The sequence below is a fragment of the Cricetulus griseus genome, chromosome 4 (assembly GCF_003668045.3).
Source record: "Cricetulus griseus strain 17A/GY chromosome 4, alternate assembly CriGri-PICRH-1.0, whole genome shotgun sequence".
Lineage (NCBI taxonomy): Eukaryota > Metazoa > Chordata > Mammalia > Rodentia > Cricetidae > Cricetulus > Cricetulus griseus.
Window position 1 is genome coordinate 143,513,234 of NC_048597.1, and position 18,224 is coordinate 143,531,457.

Sequence of the window (18,224 nt, forward strand, 5' to 3'; positions counted from 1 at the left end):
AGTATATAAGGTAGAATACATTCAAGGAAGAGCTAGGTGTCTATCTCTGGCACCCCCACACATGTGTATGTGCATATGAAAGAAAAAGGCAAAAAAATAAAAAAGACACTTCCCTGAAAAATGGTCACCCACTAGATCACTTGCACATATAATTATCCTGGTTATGCAACGTGTGGGCACGCCAAGTAATCACAAGTCATGCTCAAGAACCTAGCAGAAGCAAGCATAAAGCTCTAGAAGAGGTATTTACCCAAGCCCCAGCAAATCAGACCCTTACAAATGATTTTTAAAGACACAAAACAAGGTCAAGGGAATAAGGCAGCAGAGACACACCTACAAGGAAAAGATTACAGAAACATGTAGTAGAAAAAACTAGAAAGCCAGTTAACATATTTGAACAATGATTGCAGAGAACAGTGAATTATACACAAAAAAGAGCAGATTTAAAAGAAAAATTCTAGCTAAAAACAAAATTAAAATCCCTGAATATTTTGACAGCAGATTGGATTTAGCTAAATAGAGAGTAAAAACATCATTTTATACCCCTAGTACACAAATGCACTTTGGGATCCCTCTCCATATAGAGGGATACTTTCTCAGCCTAGACATACTGGGGAGGGTCTAGGCCCTGCTCCAAATGATATGACAGACTTTAAGGATCCCCTATGGGAGGCCTCCCCTCCCTGGAGAGTAGAAAGGGGTTGGGATAGGAGGTCGGTGGGTGGCAGGGGAGGAGGGGAAGGAGAGGGAACTGAGACTGACCTGTAAAACAAGCTTGTTTCTAATGTAATAAAGAAGTGCAAAAATTATTTTAATGTTTTGTTGAGAAGATACAGAAAACAGAGACTATATTAGAGAAAGAAGGGTGTGGGAAAACATAAGGGAAAGAATGTTGGAGAGTTTTAAATTTCAAACAGAAATAATAAAAAGAAGCAAGCCTAGACACAGAAAACAAATCATTAAAAAAAAAAAAAAAAGTAAACCGTCAGAACCCTGTGGGGTGTTGTCCTAAGAAAGGTAACTGCCAATCTGGATTGCTACATTCATTGATATCAATGCTGAAAATGAAGGATATAGCTCAATTGGTAAAGTGCTTGCTTAGCATACAGAAAGTTATGTGATTTTAGGTTTTTGTTTGTTTTGTTTTTCAAGACAGAGTCTCTGGGGCTTTGGAGGCTGTCCCAGAACTAGCTCTTGTAGACCAGGCTGGTCTCGAACACAGAGATCCACATGCCTCTGCCTCCCAAGTGCTGGGATTAAAGGCCTGTGCCACTACTGCCTGGCTGAAATTTCTGGGTTTAATCACCAGTGCTGCAGAAAAACCAGGCATGGTGGCCTATTCTATACTTCCAGCACTCAGGAGACAGAGGTAGGAATACAGGAGACCAGGATACGTAAGGATGGCCTTCATCAGATAACATTAAGCACAAATAGAGGGTTTTATTACTTAAGAACAGGTGCCAGGTGTTTGTGTCCCATGCCTTTAATCCCAGCACTCAGACGGCTGAGGCAAGCAGATCTGTGTGAGTTTGAGGCCAGTGTGGTCTACAGAATGAGTTCCAGGAGTGAGGACTATACAGAGAAACCTGTTTCTAATCCCCTCCCCCCAAAAAACCAGGCAAATGCATGTTGTGTAAGTATTGCTTATACTACACAGCAGTAATATCTGTAGGCCTAATCATAGGAAATACGAAGAATTCTATTCTTGAATTGAAACATGTAGAAATGGGAGTTCAAGCTGTTAACTATTTCTGTAATATGCAAGAGTAGTGAAGGTTTAGATTAGAGGTGGCAGTTTATGTCTTGCCTCAGGTGTGGGAAAAGGAGTTGCAAGGGGCAGAACCCAGGGCTTTGTCGGTGCTAGGCATTTGATTTACTACTGAGCTACACCCCAGCTCAGTGTATATGACTAAGATAACCAATAAGAACAGTTTAAAGGCTAGGCTTACAACCCAAAACGAGGAAGTATATAATTTCCAATCCAGTAGAGCAGGGAAATTTGAATCATACACTGTGCATTAAGTTATTTCTACAAGAGCATTTACTATAGGATAGTTCATACTGCCCTCACAGGGGAATAGGTTATTAATACTCTGTAACAATTAAAATAAACTAATTTTATATAATAACATGAATGTGTCTGAAGTAGCAAACCCCAAGAGTAATACAGTATATGAATATGTAATTCAGCTTTACATATGAAGTTTACAACTAATCGGCACTAAACCTTTTTTGTTTGTTTGGGCTTTGTGCAAATAAACCAAGATACTAAATTGTATTGTTTTTAGTGGGTTGACAAGCTTTCCCATAAATATCAAATAGTGGGATAAAAGCCTGTGACAGTCAAGTCAGTGGTAGCATGTTTGGTACATATATTTGATAAAAAGATTACTTTTAAAGGAAGGGGAGCCAGATAATAACCATTAAAATGGGCTATGGAAGGAAGGAAGAGTACTGGTCAACAAAGACTTGTAGGATGTGGTACTACTTTGTTGTGGCTTGTGTGGAGGCCATCTAGGTGTTCACTTTTTGTCTTTTTAAATTTCCAATATTTTATGTGTGGGTGTTTTGCCTGCATGTGTCTCTGTGCACCATACCCACTCTGGTGCCATCAGGCCAGAAAAGGTTGGAGATAGTTGTGAGCCACCTTGTGAGTGTTGGGAATTGAACTCAGGTCTTCTAGAAGAGCAGCCAATGCTCTTAACCACTGAGCCATCTCTCAGTCTAGACCCCTATCCTTTAAATTTTCTGTAAAAATTATGTGACAATAAAGTAACACTTATAAATTGTCAAATGTTTTCTTAAATGATGGTTATTTAATTTTATATGGAATTCAGTTTGCTTTTAAATTGTTCTGCTTATTTTCCCAAGGTTCCTATTAAAGAAATATACCTGAAAGAATTAAATACTAAAACAAAGCTGTATTTATTAAATCATCTTGCTGGCCTTAAAGCACACTAACATTTAATCAAAAATAAAATATAAATATTACTACTTTTTTGTAGGACGTGAGCACTAGGTAAGGTAGAGATTGGGTCTGTGGCTTGCAGTTAACATCTTGGCTTATTTACACCAGGCATTAACAACTGTCCCTCTTAAAAACCCTTTCACAGGCTCAGTAGATGAAGGAGTTACAGAGGGGTTGCCTACACTTCAAAGCACTTCTAGCACCAATGCTCATGCAGACGATGATGACAGGTTAGTACCTACAGTGTGTCCTTTTCTCGTGAAGATTGTCCTTAGAGCTCTACATTCATTTTGTGTATTTCCAAAATTGTCTAATCCCCTTACCTTACATAAGACAATTGCTCCCTTGCCTGCTAAGTTTGGCCAGTCTTGTTCTAGATACCATCCATAATTCCCAAGGAATTGTCTTTATTTAGCTTCTGAGAACTATACATTATCCTTTTCCTTCATCACTTCTCACTTAGTCTCCCTGTGTTTAATCATTAAGTCCTTTCAACTCTATCTTCAAAATCCTTAGTTCACTTTTCCTCTGTACTACAGCCACGTTGGTTTAAGTCACCACTGTATTTCTCCTGACTACCATAGTAGTCTTGAAATTAGCCCTCTGTTTGTATTCTTCCACTTCTTAAGTCTATTCTCCAAGTACTACCAGATCATTTTTAACTAAGATGTCATTGTTTTTACTTATAATCTAAATTCTTACTGGGTGGTGCTGGCACACACCTTTAATCCCAGTAGAGATTAACGACAAGAGGCAGGCAGCAAATCTCTGTGAGTTCAAGGTCAGCCTGGTCTACAGAGTGAGTTCCAGGACAGCCAGGACTACACAGAAAAACCTTGTCTTGAAAAACAAAAATAAATCTAAATCCTTGCTGTTTATAAAAAATATTTTTCCTACCTTTGGTCCTTTCTATTTCACAACCTTTGCTAAAATGTTTTCTCCCCTGATTTCCACTCTTTTGATATTTTTTATAATTTTATGTATATGAGCGTTTTGCCTGAACATATGTTTGTATTCTATATCTCTGCCTGGTACCTGCAGAGGCCAGAAGAGGGCATTAAATCCCCTGGAACTGGGGTTTCAGATGGTTATAAGGCATCATGTGGGTGAAGGGACTCAAACCCAGGTTCTGGAAGAGCAGCCAGTGCCCTTAACAACTGAGCCATTTCTCCAGGCCCTTCTTTGACTGTGACCTTCAGATAATTAACATATTGTTTCTCAAGGAGGCCTTCTGACTATCAGTTTAAACCAGCACCCAGTCACTGTTGGATCTTCCTGATTTAATTCTCTACCTTTTGGTGTTTTTCTATGATTATTTATTGTTTGTTTCTAACTACTGAATATAGATTCCACTGAATGTATTCCTTACTTCATTAAAAGTGTAGAACAGTTTTAATACCTGCATTTGCTGAAAACTTGAACGATTCAAAGATGTATTCTCTAGTAGCTAAACCTGGAAGTTTTGTTGTTTTTTGTTTGTTTGTTTGTTTGTTTGTTTCCTGAGACGGGGTTTCTCTGTGGCTTTGGAGGCTGTCTTGGAACTAGCTCTTGTAGACCAGGCTGGTCTCGAACTCACAGAAATCCGCCTGCCTCTGCCACCCGATTGCTGGGATTAAAGGCGTGTTTTTTTGTTTTTCCAAGACAGGGTTTCGCTGTGTAGCTTTGGAGCCTGTCCTGGAATTCGTAAACCTGGAAGTTTATGAACCAAAATCATTTCAAAGGCATAAATAAGCACATGTCCTTATTCCTTAATTTTAAATAGTCATCAAGTTGTCTATTCTTTATTAAATACTTTGCTAAGTTATGGGAATATGGAGATGGAATAGCCTTTTCTCTTGAGAGCTCTGTTGTATTTTCAGGGAAGGAAAGAGGTTGAAGATAGATAGGGAAGCAGATCATCAAGTAATCTGTAGGGAGTTTGTGCTGTGTGTAGGAAATCACGTACTTCAATGAGTCAGTGAAGGTTTACAGGAAGAGGAGGTACTGCCTCAGCTACATTTTTATAAAATGAGTAGGTACTATCTAAGCAAAGAAAGTAGGCTTGTATAGAGAATTCAGTGTGGGAAAACACAGCATATGGCACTCTTGAGGAATTATTTTACATAACTATATTTTGGGGAGTGGGCATGTGACCAGAAATGAGACTAGATACGGGAAGATAGAGTTCATACTTGAGTAGTTTTGGACACTTTGTGGAGGTTAATAATTTATTCTGATGAAGACAGTTACAGCAAGATTTAAAGGGGGGGGGATGATAAAGGCCTAAATTAAAACAGGAGCAGAAAGAAGGGGATTCAAGAGATTTGAAGGGTGTCTAAGGTAAGATAGCTTGTGATATGTTCTGTGTGTTTTTTATCCCTGCTTAAAGATGTGGGAATTTTGGATAGTAACATTGCTTAGCAAATTTTTCTAGGTGAAAATCTTTGTAAAAGTCTGTTTTTCCTCTGTTCATTTAGAATGGGGCTGCAGAGATGTGTATTCAACTTAAAAATCAGAGCCTGGTTGCCTTCTTTGGTTTGTTTTTTTAGATTGGAAAATGTTCAGTATCCCTACCAACTCTACATTGCTCCTTCTACCAGCAGTACAGAACGACCAAGTCCAAATGGTCCAGACAGACCTTTTCAATGTCCAACCTGTGGGGTTCGATTCACCCGTGTTCAGAACCTAAAACAGCACATGCTTATCCACTCAGGTAATGTTACCTTTGATGTTGTTGCATAAGGGGGCATGTCGAAACATTTTACCTTGCTATCCCAGTTAAAATAGAATTTGTGCTGGGCATAGTGGCTCATGCCTGTAATCCCACCACTCAAGAGACAGAGGCAGGAAGATCCAGAATTTGGGACCCAGCCCAGTCTATATAATAGAAAGGCTCCATCTGAGAAAGGGGGTGGGCACCCAAGGAACGTGAAAAGAAGTGGAGGCTGGGAAGGATGAGGGAAGTGTATTAGAGACAGAAAATAGTTAAAAGTCCTGAAAAGTCCCATGAGGCTAGGTTGGCTAGCTATGCTCTCTTTTTGAAATGTTGGGAAAATAGCAAATTTACCACAGGTATCAGACATTCTGATTAAAACTTTGAAGTAGTATTATGGTAAATATACAAGTTAACATGTACTGGGTATCTTAGATACATGTTTATAAGTGAGAAAAGCACAAATTAAAATAGAGTTTAAAAAAACTATACATAGGTGATTCTTTGAGTTTCTCTGTAAGTTTGAATTTCTTGCCAAGTTAGAAAAGAAAAACACTTAAAGAATTTGATATTTTCTTTTAATTCTGTCAGTCTCTGGTTTTGATTGGTCAGCTTTGTAGTACTTTTTTGATAGAAAAAAAGAGATGTTGGATAGATGTGCAGGCAGTTTTTAGTGAAGCTTGTGAGTAGTGATGACATGAGGGTAAACAGTAAAACCCTGACCTTAAGGACAGGAGCCCTTTGCTGCTGCTTTTAGCTGTGTCTCATTTCTCCTTCTCTAGATAGATAGGTCTCATAGTCTCTGTCCTTGTTAAATCCACAGGTTATGTTTTGCAGAGTTTTAACGCCTCCCCAACTCCTTGCAAATTTCGATAGTTACTGTAATGAGACTATTAATATATTTTAAACTGTGTACACCTTTAATACCAGCTCTTAGGAGGCAGAGGCAGGTGGATCTCTGTGAGTTGGAGGCCAGCCTGGTCTACAAAATGAGTTCCAGGACAGCTAGGGGCTGTTAGAGAACAAAACCCCCTTATTAATATCTAACAATATTAAATACTCAAAAGCTAATTCACAATATAATGAGCCTACCATGATCATCCATTTTTCTTACTTCTGTCTAAAGCATTATCTCTGTTTTCCTGTTGCTGTGATGAAATACTTTGAGAAAATAACTTAAAGGATAAATTCAGGCTACAGTAAGTCCATCATGGCAAGGAGGTCATAGCAGCAGGAACTTGAGAGAACAGTCATTGTTCCAGTGAAGAACAAAAAGCAGTGCATGCAAGAGAGTATTTGTCTTGCCCTGTCTGTTAATACAGTTCAGGATTCCCTGCTCAGGGAAAGATCTCACTGGCAGTTAAGCTAGATCTATCTTCACACATTAATTAACTTAATAAAGATAAACCCTCAAAGACATGCCCAGAGGCCCATCTTCTACATGAATCATCACAGATAGGTTTCACTGTAAACCTCTCTAATGAAATACATTTTGTTACCCCAAGGGGTGTCTGAATGATATATAGTTTAAGTGTGTTTTGCAACTAGAGGCTTGACTCCGTGGTAGGACACTTGGCCTAGTGTTCACAAGGCCCCTAGAGAGAATCCTCAGCACTACAACAAATAAAATAGTTAATGTTCTACTTTCTTCTCCTTTACTGTGATAAAACACTAACGAAAAGAAACTTAGGAGAGAAAGGGTTTCTTTCCATCATTTAGGGAAATCTGGGCAGGGCCTGATAAACAAAAAAACCATGGAGGGATGATGCTTGCTGGCTCACTCACAAGCTCATACTTCGATAGTTAGCCACTTAAGCTCTTAACCACTGAGCCATCTCTCCAGTCCCGATTAGTTAATTTTTGAAGTTTCTAATTACATGACTTAGAAGAACATTCAGAAAACATTTCGGTACATATTACCTAGTTGTCTCCTCCCCATCCTGCTCTTTTTTTAAGCACTAGTGACTTCAAATATTCTGGAACACCTCTGAAATATGTTAGAGCCTGTTTTGTTGGCAGTTTTAGTTTTTTAAAATTATTGTTATAAAACTATTATTCAGAATTGTGAGATTTTTATGGCCTTTCAGTTTATTTTATTTTTCAGATGGTATTTTGCTGTTTTGTTTTATAGGAATTAAACCATTTCAGTGTGACCGCTGTGGAAAAAAGTTCACCAGGGCGTACTCGCTAAAGATGCATCGCCTAAAGCATGAAGGTAAACGCTGTTTCCGGTGCCAGATATGTAGTGCCACTTTCACTTCCTTCGGGGAATATAAACACCATATGAGGGTTTCCCGGCACATTATCCGCAAGCCTCGGATTTATGAGTGCAAAACATGTGGCGCCATGTTCACCAACTCTGGAAATTTAATCGTGCACCTGAGGAGTCTGAACCATGAAGCATCAGAGCTAGCAAACTACTTCCAGAGCAGGTGAGGTGCAGAGGGAAAACCCAATCAGGGAAACTGCTTTCTAAACTCTCCTGCTTTAGGGCAGCCTGCTGTTTTATTATCAGGTTGCCAGCTAATTAGTCACATTCATTTTCAATTGCCACTGTGCATACAGGCTCTGATCTCCTTATCTGATGAGATTTTCCCAAGTCTCCTAAGTGATAAAGTCATACGTGTTTTATAGTCCTAGAGGGCTGGAGAGATGGCTCAGAGGTTAAGAGCACCAACTGCTCTTCCAGAGGTCCTGAGTTCAATTCCCAGCAACCACATGGTGGCTCCCAACCATCCCTTATGAGATCTGGTGCCCTCTTCTGATGTACAGATATACATGGAAGCAGAATGTTGTATACATAATAAATAAATAAAATCTTAAAAAAAAAAAAGAAATCCATGATCTTTAAAAAAAAAAATTATTTCCTAGAAAATAAATAATAAAAATATCCCCACAGAAGAATATTTGTCCTCCTGGGTATTTTTTAAATGAAGTTAAATAAATTTTTATATTGGATCTTAACTAGATCTTTCTAGCAGATATACCAAGTCAGTGTTTCTTAGTAATGTGCAGTTCAGACTATAGCTGCTACCAAAGTTCTTCAGCACCACCCCTCCTTTTTTTAGCTGTGTGGTGGTGATGCACACCTTTAATCACAGCACTCAGGAGGCATATGCAGGCAGATCTCTGAGTTCGAGGCCAGCCTGGTTTACAGAGTTGATAGGGATACACAGAGAAACCCTGTCTTTGAAAAAAGAAAAAATAAAATAAAATCTTACATAAAGGAATATCCATTTTTCAATAAAAACATTGTTTGAAAGCCAGTTCCTGTTTTTCTTAGTTAGGTGTTCTGACTTTTAGCATTAATAATTTAGCATTATCTTTCTGATTTATAGGTTATTCAAGTAAAAAGGTTCTATTTCAAATATAATATTCCTTCTAAATCTTTAAAGTTTTTAATTAAGCTTCATTTTTAAAATCTTTTCAGTTCTAAATTATTCATGAATAGATTTTGTTTTTCCCTTCAGATCAGGCATTCATTTTATTTAATCACTTCTGACTCTGAATGTATAGTTATTATCATTAAAGCTAGATTATGCACTTAATAAACATAGTTGTTTAGGAATAAAATAGTCCAGTTTCCCTACTCCTATGTGTATCTTTTCCATATAGGGCCCTGTATCTTATACTACTCTTGTCTCACCCATGAAGACTTTTTAGGAACAATACCACAGACATTAGAAATTACTTTTCAGACAAACAGATTTTAATAATTCTGAATACTCAAATTATTAAGTGGTCACTTCAAATGCATGTTACTGACAGGTCTACTATAATATCCTCTAAAGTTCAGCAATGAAAGTTTTTTTGTTTTTCAAGGCAGGGTTTCTTTATATAGCCTTGGCTATCCTGGAACTCACTTTGTAGACCAGGCTGGCCTCCAACTCACAGAGATCCACCTGCCTCCTCCTCCCAAGTGCTGGGATTAAAGGTGTGCGCCACCATCACCAAATTCTTATAAAAGATAATCTATTACTGTTTCCATATACTGTATAACTAGTAAAATGAACACTATTTTCTCCATCTTTCAACTTCACATAGTAGAATATATGTAAGGTCATCTGTGCATAAGGACTTAACTTCTTAGCTAACCTATATCCAGTTGGTAATATAGAGATAGGTTTATGTATAGTCTCATACCCAGTATATGTTCCAAGACAAGTTAAGCATTTACATTAATCACATGATTTTTACTTCAGTGAAATGCCCCTTAGGTTATGTACAGACTCCTGTATGTAGATTCAGAAAGACCATTGATGTGTCAAGAGAACCACTGAAGTGGTCATTAACCCTTTTTATTGCTCTTAGGGAGCTGTGATACACTTTGGTTCTACTGAATGGCTTCAGTTCATATTCAGGAAAACTTATTTATTAACAACTTCATTGAAGAATTAGTGAAATGAGAACTACAGCTGGGAGGTGGTGGAGAATTAGTAAAATGAAAAGTCCCAATCTTGTTTTACAGATGACATTTCTTTATTGTAATTTGAAAATTAATTCTGTATTTTATCCTTTGCCTTTCATTTAGTGATTTCTTAGTGCCGGACTACTTAAACCAGGAGCAAGAAGAGACTCTTGTTCAGTATGATCTTGGAGAACACACTTTTGAAAGCAACTCTTCTGTTCAAATGCCTGTGATCTCACAGGTCTCCTCAACCCAGAATTGTGAAAGCTCTTTCCCCTTGGGGTCTCTTGGTGGGCTTGCAGAGAAGGAGGAGGAAGTGCAAGAGCAGCCAAAGACCAGTGTTCATGCCGAGGCTACCCAAGATGACCCCCCTAAGTCAGAGCTGTCTTCTATAACTATCGAGTAATTTTGTGATTTGGCCTCAGTTTTGGTTTTTGGAAAGTGCCTGTGCTTGGTCTTAACGTTTAAATTTAATTTTTTAAACAAAGAAGGGTTCCCTTTGTAAGCCCTGTAATTGGAGGGTTGCTTTGTTTTTTTCATAGCTGAGAAATTGCTTCTGTATGTATACAATAAGGTAACATTGAAGCAGAACATAGACTCCAGAATTAAGGAAAAGCAACTGATTTCAAATGGTGGTTCTTCCTCCCATTGTTAAAAGTGGTCAGTAGCAGATACAGAAGAAACTAGGTTATTGACCTTCCTGAGATGAGAGGGCTCATGGGAAGTTACTAAACAGAATTTGACAATGCCTAAGTAAATGTTTACTCCTAGGTGCAGGGTGTTATAAACCCTGTAGTTTTGGAAGTATTTATGGTAATTTTTTTTTCCAAATGAAGGCAAATAACTTTTGAAATCCAGCATATTCTTTTTTTAAGCCATTGTGGATTTTCATGGTGAAAAATTGGTATTGGCAGGCTTTTCCTGTACCTTTATAGTACCACTCCAGAGGCTAAGCAGTGTGATTGAGAGGAGTCAGGCTGTGCATGGAATGGCCAGGGTGCAGAATGAGGTATGTATACCCCAGCTTTATAGGAATTGTTTTAATAATGTTTTTCTTACTAGAATGAATGTTTACCTGGCCTTTGGATACTGATACCTGGCTAACTAGGACATTGCCCAGATAAGTGTCCTCTTGTCCCATCAACAGTACTTTTCACTTGCATATACTATTGTGCTGCCATATAAAAGAAAAATATTGAAGATATTCTATATTTTATATATAGGTTTATGTATTGTTGGGGATGTTTATGCTGTGCTGTTTTGGACAAAATAAAAGAATTCTGTTTTAAGGCTACATTCTTAACCCAATTAAGATTGTTTACAAGATCACATATGACAACAATACATTGTCCTTATTCTAACATATTTTGAGGTATCGCCAAGTTTGTTAAAAGCAGTTATAGTTTTCACAGGATGTAAGCAATAATGTGGAAGATAAGAAGTTGTAAAATGATCATCTGTGACTCAGAAATTGAGGGGGGTTGTTAAGACTAAAAACTAAAAACTTTCACTAGGCTACTTGTGATGAAATTTATATGATACTCTAGATTGGGATATACATTTTTTCTGGTGCCATTAAAGCCTCTTTGATCTGAAATATTCATGAGTTCATGAATAATGAACTTTTGAGTAATTTTTCTATATAGAAAATCACCCCGAGGTTCATCATTATGATAGCTCCTGATAGGGTTAGAAAATAGAAACGCTGTTGGTTTTTGTCTTTGGATACTTTCTTTTGACAGGATCATATGCAACCCAGGCTGGCCCAGAACTCATGAACTCATGATCCTGCCCCTCAGCTCCCCACAGCCCTTGCTAATAGTATATTTTATAGACTCCAGATCAGACTGCAGTTCCTTTAGTCAGACACATGATCTGCATTTTATTCCAATGCCAGACCTTACTTTTTACATTATAGTAAATTGTTTCTTTAAAATTTATTAATTCTGTAATTTAATCTCTCTCTTTCTCTGTCTGTCTTTGTCCATGTTCTGCTACCTTACTTCTACTTTTTTCTTGTTAATACTGAGATGTGAACCGGGACCTTATACATTATGAGCATATGATCCTTCACTGAGATACAACCCTAGCCTTTATTTTCACTTTTTCATCTGACTCATGAGCTTATTTGCTCCCAAGCATAGGTGTATGACTTTCAAAAAATCAACTAGAAAAGTCACGATTTTTATTTTACTGTCATATATGATTTTTTAAAATTGTGCCTACTAATAAATAAATTCTAAAATTCATATTAGAATCTTCTTTAAGTTTGGTAAAAACTAGGCTAAATTATGATGGGGAATTATGTTATTTGGTTCCAAGTTTTGTTAAGAGTCAGAAAAAAAGAAAAGGAAGAAAGAAAGTAATCAGAGATGAACTGTTAAAAGAATTCTTTATGGATTTCTTGTTTGAAAGTGTTTCAGTCTAACCTGAGAATTCTTAAGTTAGGACATCCCTGGCAGCCCCCTGTGAAGGACACTCTTAGCTCTGGATTTTCATTGTAGCCAACCTTTATGAGAGATTTGAATATACCTTGAAAATACATATGGTTAGTTGCCTACTGCCCAAATCTTTTTTTTTTTTTATAAAGGTGCCTGACTAGTGTTTAACATAAAATGATACAAAGGCCTTTTTCTTTTCCAATGAGATTCCACATTTTTGAGGACATTTTGTTTATGAGTTTGGTATAGGAAACACAACTGCAAGAAATAACTAACTGTATATATAGTAACATTTAAGGTTTATTAAAGTTGATTTAAGAGAGGAATGCCGAGATGTATACTTTTCACCAGAATATATGGAAAACATTGTGAAGAGATGAAAGCCAGTCAAATGAACCCTTCTGTAGAAACTACCAGGGTCACTAAACAGAAAAGCATTCTTGTTTAGAATATTTAAGGGTAACTATCTTTTGTAAGGCCTAAGAAGGTAACTTTGTGATACTTAAAGGCCTTAAGTTTTGGAATGCAGAATAAATTACTTTTAAAAATAGTTAAGCATTTTATACAAGAAAAGCTTTTGTTTTCATTTTTTTCCCAACTACCAAATAGATAGGATATTCTTTAGAAGTAAGGTTTTTGCCATGATGTTAGGTCTAGTTTCTCTTGTCACACTTTGCATTTCCAAATTCTAGCCTTGGGAGCATCATGCCAGTTTTTTTCCTAATGCAAAGACAAAGTTAACAGTGGCTTTTACTTTCTGTATTTAAATTTTTCAAGAAATGGATGTAGACAAATGTTGATATCCACAAATGGGTTTCAATGAATTTCTCTTAATTGGCCATTTTAAATAATCCCAATTTTTATTTCAAGTAACTACAGTTCATTGTATTACTAGGTTTTGTTTTGAATTTTTTGGGGGGTGGGTGGGGTGGGGTTTCTGTTTCTGTTTTTGTTTTAGTGTTTGGTTTTAGGTTCACAGTTTTGTTTAAACAAAATGAATTAAAATGTTCAAATGGTTCATTTCTGTCTTATGTTTGAACATTCTAACTCCCTTAAATAGGTTCCATGTTAAGGTACATGCCCTGTGTTATTAAAGACCAACAAACAAAAAATACTTGTATTTTGTTAAAATGTTTTAGGAAATAGAGTGAAGTGGTCGATGGCCTCTGATGTGCTGAGTTATTAGTAACCCAGTTACTGTCTAAACTGCTGAGCCAGGCTCTCCTGTTCTAGAAGCTGATCATGTTCTTTTGGAAGCTATATTAAGTCTTTCATTCCTTTAAAGAAACAAAAAACAAACCACCTATTGTTTTATTCTCTCAATCTAACAGGAACCACTTAGGCAATTAGTGACTTCTGTGTAGATTTTCAGACTGTGATTTAGTCTGTTAGCTTTGAATTCCCTATAAGGTACATTACCATACAGTGTTATGGTAGATGGGAATACTTTACTAGTATCACAGACAATTGTTTCTTACCATCATGAATGAACAGTCCTGATATTTTACTGAAGAGATTTTGATTTGAGAAAGTAATAAACAGGCAGATTGGAAACTTCCATTGGTACTGCATCACTCATCTGCCAAAAAGGGCCGTAAAACTCTAAAGTATACATCTAAGTGAAGGAATGATTTTTGAGTTCTTAACTAGAGGTGGAGGAAGGAGTTAGGAAAGCCCAAATACAGACCAAGCAGCCCAAAGGTGGGGAAGGAAAATGGGTTTTCACGGTAAGTTGTTGACATCAGATGGTTTTTTATATTTTGATAGTTACTAAGAGAATGTGTAGAAGCCAAAAGGCAGTGGAACAAAGTTGAAGAAGCAGAGAGACTGAATCATGGTAAACATGACTATAGAATATTTATAACTAAACATGGGTTTTAAATAAGATCATCAAAATTAAGATTCCTTATTTTTGCTTATACTAGTATTTATCTCTCAGTGTCATTTTTTGACAGAATGTGATGACATGGAATATTTTTATTTGAAAAATACTCAACAAATTTGCCAAAATGGTAATGGTTCAGATAAACAGGGAAGTGGAACTGAGCCAGCCCTCATTCAGACTGGAAATAGTCTAGGGGTATCCCATTCTGGATTATACATAGATTAAGATTTTTGCTGTGACTCAGAAGAGTTGAACTGTGTTGAACAGGGAATCGTTCCAGCTCCACCAGGAGTTACACTTTTTATTTATTAATTTATACTAAGGTGATAAGTTAGATATTTCCCCTATATCATGATTCTATTTTTGGAAATAGTCACTGTAGTAATTTCAGACAGTGCGCTGGAACCTTGGCTTTGGCAGTGTCTGAGCAGCGATGCTGCTTTTTCACTTTTCTTCTGCGACCTCAATAGTGCTTCCTCTGAGGTAAGATCCAGGCCAGTGCCAGCAGGCACCAGGCTTCTTGTGCACAAAACAGTCTACAAAGAACTTAGTTCAGATCATGGTTGAAAACATTAAAATTAATGTTTTTGTTAATTAAAAATTAAAATACAGTTAAACGACTTTAAGTTTTTATTTTATTTTGAAGTGCCTAGTTTATAAAGTCAAATGCTTTATTTCTTTGTCTTGTAAGTTAACCAGCTTTGCTAACCCTAAAGCCCTGGGCTCAGTTGTGATGACCTTACTAGACTCCTTGTTTTCTAAAATGCCAGTCTGATCATACCTAGAGCTCATCCTGTGAATGAACGGTGGTACCAGGTCGCATCACTTACTGAGGAGTCAGGCCTCCCTGGCTAGGGGAAGTATTGTGTGTCTTCAGGATGGGGAGGCTCTTTTTGCAGTTCTCATTTCCAGAGAGGGCCTTTTTGATTAGTGTGGGAGTGCGCTTTCTCTGGTTTGTCATTTTAGGTAGCAGTTTTCAAGTTGACAGATGTCGTAGAAAGTCTCATACTGAGAGTGCATTGCAGTTTTGAAAGTTGGCACTGCTTTTCTACTCCCCGGAGTGACTAGCATCGGGTATTTAAAAGTGAGATCATAAACTTCGTTGTTTTGCTTATACAAAATGATATCTTCTAATGCTTATAGTTGAAGGTATTGTTTAAAGAAACAGCAGTCCCTGATGGGGTAAATTTGGTTTTGACCCCAGTTCTAATGATGTATTTAGTTTGCTGATGCTGGTGTCTCCTGCTGCATCAGCTAGATATTGCCTGCCTCTTTGTTAGGCACCCTTGGGGCACCTTATGTTCACCTTGAAGGATGGTATGTGGCTTCCTAGTGCCTCTACTGTCTTTTCAAAAGCCATTTTATAAAAATCTTAGGTAGCCTATTTTAATATTTAAATATATATATTTGTGAAAGATACTTTTAGAACAGACTTTTTTTTTAACATTAAAATTCCTGTATTCCCATTTTTAAGAGTAAACTAAAGTTTTTCCAGGCTTAGGAAGTATCTTTTTTCAGAACTGTAATAAGAAAGTCAGATTGAGGTAATAAACTGGAGAGTTCAATGGTAGGGAAAAAGATGTTTGTTGAGGGGAGACAATTTTAAAGGTGAAAACAATTGCTTTGATGTAACAAATTTTTAAAATAAAATTGTGGTTTATTTCTGTAATTTTGTATTTGCTGCTATAGTAGCTCACTATTTTACAGGGCTAATACATAAATCTGACCCCATTTAAAAACTGGGGTCCTGTCTAATACAGGCGGCCTAGAAAGAGACTGCACCAGTCTGCCAGACGGTGGCCGAGTGTTCTGTGAGGCTGTTGCATGCTTTAGTATTTGCCTGTAGCTGGCAGCACGGAGGTCAGGGAAACTTCCTACCCTGCCAGCTGGAGCAGTGGGACTCTTGGGGAGCTGGCAACTGTGAAACAGGCCAAAGAGGGCACTTGTGAGGAAAAGCTGAATTCAGTTACATGAATAGGCATTTCCATGTCCTCTACCCCTCTCCTAGAACAGTACTACTCTCCCCTGTGCCAGTCCCCAGTTCACCAGCTTTGTACCAGTTGTCGTCATCTCATTCAAGTATAGCTTTACTTGGTGACAGTGGCCATAGCTAAATTACTTGGCATGTTTGACTTCCTACAATAACAAAATGGTCTTAAACTTTGTTTTGTTTGATTTCCTTAAAAAATGTATACGGTGTCATAACTTCACATTTTATATATTAGTATCTGGCTATTAGTATTTTACAGAAACCATGGTTCTTGGTGACTACATATATATATATATATATATATATATTTTTGTGACTTTTGTAAACTAAGTGCCGTTTCAATGTTACAATCATTTTTAGAGTTATTGTAATCAATGTGAATATCATGTTTTTTCAAATCTGTTCTGAGCCTAGTGTTTGCTTTGTGAAAATAATGTGTATTGTATATATTCTGTATAGTTAATACTGTACTGAAATATTAGCTTGTTTGATATGAGAAAAGTATGTATTGAGTACCTTTTTGCTAGCCTGATTGCTTAATCTTTTTTAAAAAAGATTTAAACTTTTGTTTTTTAAATCTTTAACTGACCTTTATTACATGGTCACAAATAAGTTACAGTTAGAAGGGATGGACAGGGAAAAAATTAGTCTTGAGTGTCTTTGGATAGAAACATGAGACTAAGATTTGTTTTTGTTTTTCCTCATTAAAATATCTTACTGGTGTTTTATGAAATAAGTTTTCCTGCTGTTGTCATTGACCGTTGGCTAGAAGGAGGAACTGGTTATTGAGTATGTGCAGACTGGAGACTCATACTGAACAGCGTCTGTCAGTGCATCTAAGTGTCGATACTGTCACAGCATGCCCAGGCCAGGCGGGAATCATAAAGAGGGCAGTTGGGGAAGCCATTAGGTCTGGGAGCTAGAAGCCAGGTTCCTGGATAACTCTACTCACTGGATGGTGGGTTGCCTCTGGTTTTTATGTTTTGGTTTTTTTCCTATTTAATATTGATTAGGTAGAAACACATTGCTGCCATTTCAGTGGTAACAGACAAACGGGATCAAAACAAGTGGGAAATGGGAAGGCAGCCCAGTGTAGAAGTACTAGTTTGCCTGTGCAAGCATGAAAGGGGCCTCAAACAAAAAGACTGCTGTGCGCTCAGGCAGCCAAGATCATTTTAGTCCGTTAGGTTCCGAGACACAGGCAGGTTTCAAAGAAGTACATGGTAGTGGGCATCTTTTAACAAGTTATCAAACATCTAACGTCTGCCCTATCCTTTATGGTGCAAGATACCAAGGAATCAGGATAGGGCAGAGATAAAATTCAAAATGATTTTATCTTGCAGTGTTCTTGAATGGAAAGACTCAAAGAATGATACTAAAAGCAATAACCAAAGATAATGCTTTCTAAATTGGTTAGAATTAAAATGAATAATTTGAGCCTTCTTTCTTAGGAACAAGGAAGTTTGTTCTAAGAAATAAACAGAGAAAGTTAGCAAATTATAAACATACTAAATTTTGAGGGAGGGGAGGTGTACATAAATCTCTTTTCTCAAATTTTAATGTAATTCTTTTTTATATCAAAAACCTTCACAGCTGTAAATCAGAGATAGAAAGCCCACCCTCCCTCCAGCAGACTGCTCTGTGACCACAGTTGGAATACTAGACGAAAAGAGTTGCTGTTGCTGCCAGTCCTGTTCCTTTGGTTCTAATCAGTGTACTTGAATTATCCTGCCCACCCCACCCAAAAAAAATGAAATATTTGTACTTTGTAAACAGGGAATAGACCATCACAAAGCACATGGCAGAGTTGGCAGAACTTCTACATTGGACCCCCCATTTG

General features: G+C 37.3%; 1 protein-coding gene across 4 annotated transcripts in view; it reads left to right on the forward strand.

The window, feature by feature from the left end:
• The window catches only part of Zbtb44 (zinc finger and BTB domain containing 44), a 58,887-nt gene extending 41,770 nt beyond the window's left edge, over positions 1 to 17,117 (forward strand). Inside the window, exons 3-6 of one of the 4 annotated variants that reach the window (XM_027411737.2) lie at positions 3,114 to 3,198; positions 5,548 to 5,660; positions 7,792 to 8,092; positions 10,192 to 17,117. In XM_027411737.2, the coding sequence (XP_027267538.1) occupies positions 3,114 to 3,198; positions 5,548 to 5,660; positions 7,792 to 8,092; positions 10,192 to 10,474 (782 nt within the window). In that variant the 3' untranslated portion in view covers positions 10,475 to 17,117. Of the gene's footprint in view, positions 1 to 3,113; positions 3,199 to 5,496; positions 5,661 to 7,791; positions 8,093 to 10,191 lie in introns of all 4 variants that reach the window. The other 3 variants (XM_027411738.2, XM_027411736.2, XM_027411739.2) reach the window with 3 other exon arrangements.
• Positions 17,118 to 18,224: the final 1,107 nt, after the last annotated feature.